Source organism: Vanessa tameamea, chromosome 31, assembly GCF_037043105.1.
Source record: "Vanessa tameamea isolate UH-Manoa-2023 chromosome 31, ilVanTame1 primary haplotype, whole genome shotgun sequence".
Classification (NCBI taxonomy): Eukaryota; Metazoa; Arthropoda; class Insecta; order Lepidoptera; family Nymphalidae; genus Vanessa; species Vanessa tameamea.
The window spans coordinates 1,896,828-1,910,588 of record NC_087339.1 but is presented as its reverse complement, the minus strand read 5'-3'; the positions used below and the strand labels follow the sequence as shown (position 1 = coordinate 1,910,588).

General features: G+C 36.3%; 1 protein-coding gene across 1 annotated transcript; it reads left to right on the top strand.

Annotated features, from left to right (window-relative positions):
• Positions 1-4,961: 4,961 nt before the first annotated feature.
• LOC113402836 (ruvB-like 2) lies at positions 4,962-12,754 on the top strand. Its single transcript, XM_064220149.1, has 12 exons — positions 4,962-4,982; positions 5,156-5,342; positions 6,727-6,843; positions 7,278-7,359; positions 7,588-7,750; positions 8,341-8,437; positions 8,836-8,967; positions 9,281-9,393; positions 10,214-10,434; positions 11,287-11,425; positions 12,157-12,268; positions 12,608-12,754. The coding sequence occupies exons 1-12, from the start codon at positions 4,977-4,979 to the stop codon at positions 12,637-12,639; spliced, it is 1,401 nt and encodes a 466-aa protein (XP_064076219.1). The 5' UTR covers positions 4,962-4,976; the 3' UTR covers positions 12,640-12,754.
• The last annotated feature ends 1,007 nt before the right edge of the window (positions 12,755-13,761 follow it).

Here is a 13,761-nt window from a genome sequence, read left to right as displayed (position 1 = left end):
ATATATCTCTATTTATGATACAACACTATTACAAATAACTACTTATATCCAGATTCATCTGACGCCAGTTTCATCGAGATTCAAAACATAATTTTTTCGCAAAAACAATAACAAATATCGTGTCAATTCAATGTGAAATGTTGCTTTCGTGTTTTGTCCTCTTACGTTACGTACCCTCAACGTCATAGCCGACAGGAATTCGTACTATAGTCACTTGGACTATATCATAGTATAACGTAGACTTATATTAAATATTGTGGTTTTTTTAAATTTAATTTACAACATCCACGGGCTCGCAGTTGCCCGTGCCTTTTTACATTCTACTTTTATAAATTTTGGCGTTTTTACATTTTATATTCTTACTGAACGTCAGCAGATCGTCGCTGGACTTCGAGCTTGTCGTCGTCTTGGAACACGTGGCCCACACTGACTGTTTTTTTTTTCATTTTAAAATAATATATAAATAATCCATAATAAATAATATATTATATATAAAAAAATAATGTATATAGTAGTTTTTTTTATCCTATTTACTGCAATCCAACGGGCCCTGCTCCGTGCTCGATCAGAGACAGCCTCGGCGACTCTGATGTCGCGTTTATGTAGTCTTGAGGCTGTGTTCTAGGATGGTCTTAAATATTGTGTTGTAATATCGAATCAGGACAACCATGTCCTGTAATGATATGTATACAGTTTTGTATTATAAATGTTTGAATTAGACTTTAAAATTATTGTAATATAATACAGATTAAATTAAAAAGAATAAAAATAATTTTTTATTATCTTTTAAGACACATGGTAGGACTGTTTAAGGTTTCGGCAGTTGTTTCCTAGTCGCTAGGGCAGAAATATCTAGAACACTAGGGGAGATGCTTTGGGATGATGAAAAGAATAACAGATTATTTCGTCAAACAGATAAAACGATAGCAATCTCACTTAATATAACCTTATTTAAACTAATATTATTAAGTATTTTGGTTTAAGTAAATTCATTTGCCTGTGAGGCTTTAATCGCTTAAATAGTCAGACCGGTCATTATGAAATTTAAATGTTATCTTTGTTCAGAATGACATAACCTAACATCTGTCAAAAACGAACATTAGCGGTAACTAGAATTGAATATTAATTGAGCTGTTTAAATTAAATTAAATACGATATATTTAAATGAAGTATGTCCGAGACTAATACCGGTAAATGAACCGGAATTTGAAGTTCGTACGTTTAGTTACTCTAAACGGTCAAGTGCCAGGTTTTTTTTTAATTTGAATGGTTACGAACACTTATAGTAACTAGAGATAGTGTTGGCAGTTACAAGGCGTCGAGGACTCGGACCAGCCCCTCGATGTACTGGCTAACTGCGTAGAAATAGACCACCCAGAGCCGAGATGGCCCAGTGGTTAGAACGCGTGCATCTTAACCGATGATTTCGGGTTCAAACCCAGGCAAGCACCACTGAATTTCATGTGCTTAATTTGTGTTTATAATATCTCGTGCTCAGCAGTGAAAGAAAACATCGTGATGAAACCTGCGTGTGTCTAATTTCAACGAAATTCTACCACATGTGTATTCCACCAACCCGCATTGGAGCAGCGTGGTAGAATATGCTCCAAACCTTCTTCTTAAAGGGAGGCCTTAGCCCAGCAGTGGGAAATTTACAGGCTGCTAATGTAAAATGTAAAAAAAAAAAACGTTTAAATACCAAGTCTGTCCGTCAAACGTTTGGTCGTCATTATTAATATAATTTGTAAACTTATAGCCGCGGTTTCGTCCGCGGGGTTGTTTACTTCACTACATAGTATAAAATAAAAGTCCCTTCCCGCTGTCTGTCTGTCTAAATAATAGCTTATTCACGAAGCGATTTTAAGAAATAAATCATTAATCCTTATCAAATTAAACGTAACCCCAAGGAAGGATATAGGCTACTTTTTATACTTAAGATCTCTCGACCAACCCTTAAAACGCAAACGAAGCCGCCATTGATAACTAATTCTGAATATACAGCAATAATCTATTACTGGCGACGCGACCCGGCTTCGCACGGATGCAATGCTGACACTAAATATACTACAAAATGTATTTATATACAACGTTCACAGCGTTTTAAATCTGTAATATCTTCGAAAATATTTGTTTAAATTACACGCTATAAAGGTCACATTAATATATATTAAACGCCAATATATTTAAGGTACTTAATTGTATAAGGATTAATGGTGTATTGGTTAAAATAGCCCCGTAAAGCCTTTATTGCTCGTAAAGAATGAAGAATAAAAAAGAGTTATTATGGGTTATCTTTAAGAGGTAGACATATACCATTATGGACTTTTTTGTAGACCTTACTTTTTAATATTTATTTTATTTTTATTTTATTTGGGAAACATACAGTAAACAACACATACACTATATAACAATTAACCCGTGCACAAACCAATAAAGTTTCAACTAAAAACTTATTCATGTATAGCAGTAAAGAAGCAATTCGGTGAATTACAAATATTAATTATATAAATTCAAAAAGATGAAACACCAAAATAAAAAAAAGCAGGACAAATATATAAAACAATGACTAAATTGACAAAAGTATACTAACTTTCTCTTAGGGTTCAGCTACAGTTTACAATGTAAGCGCAAAAAATGTGTTTATTTACGACATCGCATTATTCATTCATTCATGTCAGCCGAAGGACGTCCACTGCTGGACATAGGCCTCCCCCAAAGATCGCCACAGAAACCATCGCATTAGAAACCTCTAAAATTATCAGTGTTTCTCTACTGTATTGTGTATGTATTATACATATAAACCTTCCTTTTGAATCAATCTGTCTATTAAGGAAAACCGCATCAAAATCCGGTGTGTAATTTTAAAGATCTAAGCATACACAGGGACAGACAGACAGCGGTAAGCGACTTTGTTTTAACCACACTTAATTACTCATATCTACTTTAATTTTACTTGCAAAATTAAAGTGGATAACATTTCGATTGATAACAGTTTCATCGACGGTCAAAACGCAATTTTTTCGCAAATAAATAGTGAACATCATAGATTAATCAAGCTCTCAGACAAGATATCGCGTCAATTTGCTGTCAAATGTTGTTTGTTTGGCTTTTCTCCTCTTATGGTTGGAACATAGTATACGTATACAGGCATCGTAATCATTGCTATGCAACGCAAGCACGTGTGTACTATACCTACAATATCTCATAGTGTTACGAGGTCAATTGGAAGGCAAAGCCAAATTGGCATCAAAAAAGCTCGGTGTGCTCAGCAAGGCAAAACAGTATTTCACGTCGGCACATCGCCTAAGACTATACAAGGAGCAAATTCGGCCTCAAGTGGAGTACTGCTCTCACCTCTGGGCGGGTGCTCCCCAGTACCAGCTCCTTCCATTTGACCGTATCCAACGTAGAGCAGCTCGAATTATCGACGATCAAGTCCTTTCTGATGTGCTCGATCCTTTGGCTCTGCGTAGAGATGTTGGATCACTGCATCTTCTACCGAATCTTCCACGGGGAATGTTCCGAGGAATTGTTTGGATTAATCCCGGCAGCTGAATTTCACAACTCAAAACTCTAAATTTCACCCGCATCACCTAGATGTCCGAAAATCAACGACAGCGCGATTTTTAACATATTTTCTGCCTCGCACAACCACTCTGTGGAACCAGCTTTCGCCGGCGGTTTTTCCGAACCGGAACCTTCAAAAAAAGAGCCTACTCCTTCCTAAAAGTCCGGCAACGCACCTGCAACCCCCCTGGTGTTGCAGATGTCCATAGGCGGTGGTAATCTAATATATCTAATCGTTTGCCCCCTATAACATAAAAAAAGAACACGTCTTGTTGTATTCCACGGAAACCACATAAAATTATTATAAATGAAAGAAACAAAAATTTAAAATAGTACTAACAACTGTTGTACTTTGTAACTATTTCAAAATTGAAAGAATTTATTTTAAACAGTTAAAATTAAGAATATTAATCATTGTTTTATAAATAGTTGTTTTAAGTACGTTAAAGTGTATCGGTGAGGTGCCTTAAGACGGGTCTGCTTAGATTTTGTCTTGTTATATAAACTAAAAAGTTTGCTACACGACAATACGTGTAGACAAAGAGAGGTATCTTTGAGATTTGTGAAAGTACGTCTGGTCCCACCACGGTACCCACTCATCAGATATTCTACCGCCAAGCAGCAATACTTGGTACTGTTGTGTTCTGGTTTGAAGAGTGAGTGAGCCAGTGTAACTACACGCACAAGGGACATAACATCTCAGTTCCTAAGGTTGGTGGAGTAAGGGATGGTTAATATGTATTTTTAACAACACTAATGTCTAGGGGCGTTGGTCCACTTAACTACAGGTGGTCCATTCCAGCAGGTCCGCCTAATTATTAAATTAAAAAAAAAAAACAGTTGTAGTATCGTAATAGTCTGACGAGACTTATTGTTGAATAAAAATAAATTTATGTCGCATGGAAATTTACAATTTTTTCGGTTACACCTAAAAACTACTAATCCTCTTGATATTATTTTGCGTCTAATATTGAATAGTAGCAACCAATGTTACTGAAATCAAAATTTGTAATAAAATTGTTTCACGCAAATGTTATAAAAAAATTCTAATTTTTTTTGTCTTGTAAAATTAAGTAACAATTTTATCCTTGGCTCGGACACATTGTATTAAAAAATATTACTAAATAATATTTACATTATTTAGTAGAACATACTTTTAAATATGATAAATGTTTTAAAAAAATAATAAAACTAATATTTAATTGTATCAAATGTCACTATTGATCATCAAATCTTTTTTAATAATTTAAATTGTAGTTTCCGGGCAACAGTTTCCAAACAGATCAAAACTGACAGTATTTTAGTATAACTGTCATTCATTGTTTGATTTTTGCGGCAACAGGACATTTTATATAAAGTTTGTAATTTGTATCACAAGTAATTTCTTTACAAATAAGTGGTTCTTAAAAATGGCTGTAAGTGTACTTAAATTTATTGTTACACTATTAAATTCCTTTATAACAACAAATAATACCAAATGAAGTGTAAACATTATTAAAATAACCTCCAATATCATGTGTTTTTTATAAAATATTGTCATTCAAAATACTTCGATGAGGTGTTTAAATGTTTTAAAACGTAATTCTAGTCGTTAGCAGCGGCGCAAGTACAAGAAGTCAGGTCAATAACTCGTATAGAACGTATCGGCGCTCATTCTCACATACGCGGGCTTGGTTTAGACGATGCGTTGGAACCAAGAGCTATATCCCAGGGCATGGTGGGCCAGAAGATGGCGAGGAAGGCGGCTGGCGTCATCCTGCAGATGATTCGAGAAGGTAACAATGCCGTCGCTATAGCAACCAAATAAATAAAAAAATATATGTTTTTAAAATAATGCAATAGAAAACTTTATTATTTAAGTTTGTGGATACTTAGTGGCTAAGACTCGGCCACTATTTTTTTAGGCTTTGAAAGTCTACCTAGACATATTAATAATCTAAGCATTTTATAAACATTAATATGAAATACCTACCAGTCTCTACTTGGTATGGATTGAGTAAAGGTCTACCAAAAGTGTTGGTCATATACATAGAAGCTATTTGTTAACGCAGAACATACCACTAATGCTAGGAGTCATCATGATCAAAGTCATATTTCAGCAAATATATACAAAACCATAGTGAATTATATGCCTAATCCTTTTCTCGTCGATCACTCCGTCTATTGGTATTGTATAAGTGTGATAAGAATTTTGGTAATTTTGATTGTATTGTATTCCGACATAGAGACAGCAAAATCTAGTTTAAAGTAAGTTTTTTGTTAAACAACACAACACAACAAAAAACATTACGATTTAATAAGGTAAAGTAGAAATCATTGTTAATATTCTAAACTATATATAATAAAATATGGCACTCAATTGAACTATTCACAACTTAATTTTATTAAATTTAATATATTTACATAATGAACAAACTGGACTAAACACAAACATCAACAAACATTCAACATTTATAGAGCGAGGGACTTATAGTTTGATGCAATGTATATATATACAGCACATAGATCCTTCCATATTGGTGGTTCACAATCCTTAAACATATACATCATTGTCTATTGACTAATGTAAAGCAATATCCTCAAGTGATATATATATTCATTTTCATATAATTATTTGTCTTTACCTGCCTCGGTTAGCAGCGGGCTAGTAAAATTTTATTGAGTTTCTGCTTTGATAGTCTGATAGATAGATTTATCACATCACTAATGTGTCAACGTTGGAAACTAAGATGTTGCAGGGAGAGGGCTGATTATCGTCAACATAGGTTATTGAATTAGCCTAGCTAGGATAGACAGTACCCGATCTACGTAAATTGTTTTTTGATGACCGTGTATGTATTACACACTGAGACCTATATTTTTATAAACTGTGTAATAGTTCATGGATATATTATTATTTGTGGAATATTAATCAATCAAATTGACATATATTTGAACATATCTTGGGTCACACTCTTGTACTGACATCATTTTAACACTTTTTATAAAAAAGGTTTAGACTTCAAGAAGAATAAGAAATGGATTTTTTTTTTTTTTCTTGGTCTGTATAAATCCCATTTGACATAAAAATTGTACCTGTCTTTGCTCACTTACATGAACACTGTTGTATATCCGGTACCATTTTTTGTTACAATCAATGTGTTTTAATGTTATTTATAGGCAAAATAGCAGGCCGAGCTGTGTTGCTTGCCGGTCAGCCAGGTACGGGGAAGACAGCTATCGCTATGGGCTTGGCTCAAGCTCTTGGACCTGATACACCGTTTACGAGCATGGCCGGTGAGTATTCATATCTAGAGATACCAATGTGATTACATATGTCGTCTATTAATAATAATTATTAACACGTGTGAACGCCGTGACGTAATGAGTCACGTGATCGGTGATGAATCGTAAAGTAATTTAATACATTCCTCGGAGCCAAGACAGTGCAGTGATTAGAGCGCGTGCACCTTAACCGATAATTGAAGATTCAAATCCAGGCGAGCACTGAATTTTCATGTGCTTATTTTGTGTTTGTAATTTATCTCTTGCTCGGTGGTGAAGGAAAGCTTCGTGAAACCTGCCTTTGTCTAATATCAGAGAAATTCTGCCACATGTGAATCCACCAACCGACATTGGAGCAGAGTGGTGGAATAAGCTCCAAGCCCTTAGTCCAGAGTTGGAAAATTTATAGGCATGAATATTTAACTTTACTTCTATATATGTTTCAGGATCAGAGATATATTCGCTGGAAATGAGCAAAACAGAAGCGTTGACACAATCTATAAGAAAATCCATTGGAATAAGGATCAAGTAAGCTATACTTTAAGTAATACTCGCAGCTCATTGTGGTTTTATTTGTGTAAAATGAGTGGATATATGTAGTCCAGCTGAGCTGATCTGTTTACCGGTAAAAACCGTATGAAACTGTTTATTAATTACGGGGATCAATGTGTACATACAGACAGACAGACGACATTTTATAAATGCTTCCTTAAATAATTTTTATTCTAAATATCAATTGTTTTAATAAATTTCCAGAGAGGAATCCGAGATAATCGAGGGCGAAGTCGTGGAGGTGATGGTGGAGCGCTCCGCGGGGGGAGGGGGGGCGCGCTCCGGACGACTCACGCTCAAGACGACCGACATGGAGACCAACTACGACATGGGAACTAAGATGATCGACTCGCTGCTCAAAGAAAAGGTAATATACAGTAATAATTACATGGTGGTAGGACTTTGTGCAAGCCTGTCTGGGTAGGTACCACCCACTCATCATGTATTCACCTGTAGCCAGGGCCGGCCTTAACCATTTAGGCGCCATAACATGCAATCGGCGCCCTTTTATATGACCAGGGTTGGACTGGGAAGGTCTTCGAAACAAAAACATGGGGTTACCTTTTTTTCGTACGTAGCGAGCGTAATTGCAGTGTGATCGAGGATCGATTCTAACGATATGCATAGAGTTATGAGTGTAGGATGGAGGGCAAGAGACTGCAGATCATGCCCCCCCCCCCTCAAATTGGGCGCCGTAACGCCGGCACTGCCTGTAGAAATACTTGGTATTGTTGTGGTACAGTTTGAAGGCTGAGTCAGTCTAACTGCAGACACAAGAGCCGTAACATCTCAGCTCCCAAGTTTGGCAGTACGAAGTGCCCAAATTTCGCGCCAAAAATAAACTCGAGCCGCTAAGACAGACGATTGCACGCTTTTTTATTGATATCTTACGCTCCAAAGTATTGATACATTCGGCGTTAAGAATATATATATATATATATAAAACCTTTGTTTCAGGTTCAAGCTGGAGACGTCATAACAATAGATAAGGCAACGGGGAAGATCAATAAGTTGGGAAGGAGTTTTGCACGCGCTAGAGACTACGACGCAACGGGTGACTCACTTTGTAATATATCTATGGTCGTCCAGTCGTCACGACTGTCGGCGAACGTCGTGACGCAGTCTTATCCCGGCACTTCTCTCCGTCCCCTCTCTACTGTCTTGTCTGTGTTGTGTCTGTCGGTATTCATCTTTGCTATATATTACTAGTCACCCATTTTAAGGGTTGGACTGGTTGGTTGGTTGGCCAGGTTAGGCATCAGAAGGCTATGTCCTTCCTCGGGGTTCAAGTTTGCTTTGTAAATTTCATCTTATTTGGTCCAGCCAGTTGGTTTGGCCATTTATTATATTAGTTTACGTTTGGGTTGTTAATTTATGCATGTGATGTGTATTTTTTGATATACGAAGTTCTTAAAATGACAAAGGTATTTACTGTTCGTTTTCAACCTCCAGGTCAACAAGCGCGCTTCGTTCAGTGTCCGGAGGGTGAGCTCCAGAAGCGTAAGGAAGTCGTCCACACGGTGACATTACACGAAGTTGACGTCATCAATTCTAGAACGCATGGTTTCCTAGCGCTATTTTCTGGTAAGTGAAGTGAAGTCCTATAGACATACATACATAGTGTAAGTTACATTGGCTGCCTGGTCGGTCTAGAGGCCAGATTGCGAGGTCCTGGGTCCAACCCCCAGTATAAAAAGATATTTGGTCCAGCCGTTCCAGTGATTAGTCGGAATAAACAGACAGACAGACAAAAATTGAAAAATACATATATATGCATTCAGTAAAAAGCGGTTATTTTAGTATTTCAAACAGACACTCCAATTTTATTATATGTATAGATATATGGAAATGTGTTTATTATATTACAATATATGTATATATGTAATATATATTACAGGTGATACGGGAGAAATAAAGTCGGAGATACGAGAACAAATCAACAGCAAAGTAGCGGAATGGAGGGAGGAGGGGAAGGCGGAAATGATACCAGGTGTCCTCTTCATTGATGAGGTACCATATTTGTTTATTTAGGGCACTGGTTATCTATACTCTATTCCAAACACAGGAGAAAAGCGAAATAAACAACATTTGACAACAATACGATGCGATATCATTGGTCGAGAGCTCGATTAATCTATGATATTCTCTGTGGATTTGCGAATGAATGGCGTTTCGAACGTCGACGAAACTGTTATCGGAATTTTGGAAGTGAAATTAAAGTGGTTATGAGTAGTTGAGTGTAATAGTGTTGTATTATAAATAAAGATATATTAATCATAAACTCTTAGTAGAGCACGATATCGATGAGTTGTTAGCAAATCGCATGAAATACGTAAATCTAAGGTTTGTTTATCTTTTTTCCTGCTTCCATTTAAATAGGCTATGCTTATATCCTTTTAATGTTACTTCCAAACTTCCGATAGCAACCATTGACAATCAAAGCGTATTTATTGCGAATCCATAATGATATCGCTTCGATCAAATGTCTAAGTATACTATACTTGGTGGTAGACCCACTTATCAGATATTCTACCGCCAAACAGCAGTACTCGGTATTGTTGTGTTCCGGTTTGAAGGGTGAGTGAGCCAGTGTAACTACTTACAGGCACAAGGGACGTAACATCTTAGTTCCCAAGGTTGATGGCGCATTGGTGATGTAAGGAATGGTTAATATTTCTTACAGCGCCATTGTCTATGGGCGGCGGTGACCACTTACCATCAGATGGCTCATTTGCTCGTCTTAAATAGGCTATAGGGTGATAGAAAGATGAGGAAATCCCACTAAAAATTGCCTCTGGCGCCTCACTCAATGGGTCCTTTATATCCGCAGGCCCATATGCTGGACATCGAATGTTTCTCGTTCCTAAACCGAGCGTTAGAATCTGAAACGGCACCGGTCGTGATCATGGCGACGAATCGAGGCATCACGCGCATCAGAGGGACGAACTACAAGAGTCCCCATGGAATACCACTCGACCTCCTGGACAGGATGATCATTGTGCCAACGACACCGTACTCCCACCAGGAATTGAGAGAAATTTTAAATATTAGGTGACAATTTTGATATATAATGTTAATAGTTTGAAAATTCAATTAAGTAATTTAATTGCCTTTTAGGATCTTTTATCTAGTTATAACTAGCGACCCGCCCCGGCTTCGCACGGGTGCAATGCTGATACTAAAAGTACTACAGAATGTCTTACAATGTTCACAGGTTTTCAGTCGTCAGACAATACAAACCGCTATGTCCCTGCGTTTTAAATCTGTAATATCTTCGAAAATATTGATTTAAATTACACGCTGTAAAGCTTCATATTGATCTATATTAAATGCACAATGTATTTAAGGTACTTAATTGGATAAGGATTGATGCTGTATTACTTAAAATCGCTTCGTGGAAAGCCATTATTTCACTTAAAAATAGTTATTGTGAGTTATCCCTAAGAGATAGACATATACCATCGCGGACTTTTTGTAGACCTTTTTAAGGTGTACAATACTGTAGAACATTATTTTGATCTATATCGTTGGGTTGAGCCAGCATTTGCAATGCAAGCGCAGAAATTTGTTTATTTACATCAATTTAGAAACATCTTCCTCTACTATATTGTGCATGTATATTATACATAAAAACCTTTCTCTTCGAATTCGAATTGATCCATCTATTAAAAAAAACATGTCAAGCCAATTCAAGTTCAGATCATATTATGCACTACAAACAATTCTTGACTAATATATCTCTATTTATAATTCAACACTGTTCCACTTAAATACTTATATCCACTTTAATTTCTTTAACAAATCGATCGAATTAATATCAAAGATTATTTTCATGACGACCAATGATGTTATGCCAATTCAAGGTCAGAGTTGTTTATCTAATTATTTTTTTTAACCAAACAGATGCGAAGAGGAAGACTGTCAAATGTCAGCGGACGCACTAACGGTGCTCACCCGGGTCGCAACCGAAACGTCTCTGAGATACGCGATACAGCTGATAACAACTGCGTCACTGGTGGCCAAGCGGAGGAAGGCATCCGAGGTAGTTTTTATTACTAGTGGTTGCCATTGGTCGAATTTACAAAAATAAGTAAATAAAACAAATCAATTTTATTCAAGTAAACTTCACAACGAAGCGTTTTTGAATCGTCGATATTAAAATACTACCACCGTTTCGGAAAGCAGCCTCCAGCGAGACGAAACGGCAAGAAACTCGCATAGTTGCTCTTTTCAAATAAACAGATTTAGAATACTGTTTTTTTACAACAATTAGTGTCCTGTGATGGAACCCGAGCCTAAATCCAGGCGTCTTTTTCTAAAAAGTACTCTTTTAATGAATAATTAGACTTATTTATTAATTTACTTTAAACTTTTTAAAATTTTGTAAATGGTAAATTGGTTACATTCCCGGTATCCTATTATATATGCGTATACCATTGCCCAAAAACGTTCTCTGTACCGTATGCAAACGGAAAGTAGGGGTTACAAGTTTATTCTTATTTCTTGTATTAATAGTATGTATATCAGCTTTTATGGAATACTTTTGTATATTCTTCTGTATAAACATTATATTATCATAAATATATTGTGAAGCATCCGTTAATATACAATAAAAAATATAGCCTATTCCAATGGAAGTAATCCTCTGTTTGTGCACACACTTGTGCAGTATAAATTTAGATTCTGTTCTCCGTTGAGATTGTTCACAATGCCCGAAATCGTTCAAGAGGACTTCATCATTGTCACACATGAGTATGTTAATTTATGTTTCAGGTCAGCATGGAAGATGTTAAGAAGGTCTACTCATTATTCCTGGACGAGCATCGTTCCGAACAGTTCCTGAAAGAGTATCAAGATGAATTTATGTTCAACGACGGGGGTGGAGGTGAGTTGTGTTGCCATGCGTTAAAAAATATTACTAAAATAGTAGATAATATAACTGTATCGAATATAATTGCTGTCACTTTAAATAATGTTTTAATACACGCATTTGACATTAGAATTAACGAAACGCTTTTTTGAAATATATAATTAAATTTAATAATAAGAAGGCGTGGATTTTCTTGGTGGTTGGTAGACTTTGTCCGACCACTCGCTTATCAAATGTTCTAACACCAAACAGCAATACCTAGTACTGTTGTGTGCTGGCTTGAAGGGCGAATGAGATATTGTGACCGGGTTGTACATAATTGCATTGTATAATAATTTTTTTTTTTGTTCACAGATGCAGCGCAGATGATGGAAGTTGCTCAGTAGCATATGAAAATATAACGTGACAATTCCAAATGCTTTATACGAAACAATTTATTGTGTTAATACTTTGGGTGCATTCAGATTAAATAATATTAAAGTTAAGAAAAAAAAGCAAGAGGGGGTGGAATACCTGCCTGGAACAAAGTTGCTTTTGCTATACATTATATAAGAAACATAATTCAATGAAGGACACAAAACAAACAATAAGTTTAAACCAAACTGGAACGCTATTTATTTCGTGACGATTTCTGCCAGTTCACTCCACTGCGAGCCGCGTTAAAGGATATCGTAAAAAGTAAAGTTACGTCCCGGAGATGCCATGTGCTAGACCTGCGGGTGGGTTTTTCCAATAGATTTTAATTCGCTAAGCACGAGATGAATTAACCGTCTGTTTCTACCGTCTCAAGTGTTTTGTAAGGTCAGGGCAGAAAAGACCCAGATCGAATCTGTGTTGGTCGATAAATTCGAGTGATTGTCGTTCGAATCGTTACATAAATATGGTATTATTACTGTTACAGCAATGTTGCCCAGTGTAAACGGCCATACGAGTTATGTAATCTGAACGCACCTTTACAGAGGATGACTTTTGTTAAGCTTTAAGCTAATTTTATAATAAAAAATAAATATGATTCGAGACTTGACTTTTTTTTATGATATAGCTATGTGGATGTTCCAATGGGGTAGATAGTAAGGGGTCACCATCGTCCATGGAAATTAGCGCTGGCAGAAATACTAACCATTCCTTATATACCAATACGCACCCTGGAAGCGACACTACTTAAAATCAACTAAGAGTTACTGCTTAGCGTTAGGATATGCGTGGATGGTATCTACCCAGACGGAGTTGCGCAAAACTATATTATCAAGAATTATTAATACATTTGATCATTGAATAAACTTTCTTGAGCTGATCAGAAAAGTCACCATCACTAGACCAGCTCAAACGGGTTCCACAGCGATAGATTTGGGGAGTATTGGGGATAAGTGTATTCCTTTAAATTAGTGTTCATATCTTCACAAAGTATGGCAACACCGTATGGGATTCTAATATATTCGATCTCTTATTACTTATAATAGTATTTTGTAACTTCTCTTTCAATAACGTTTGTAGTTGTTATAATTATT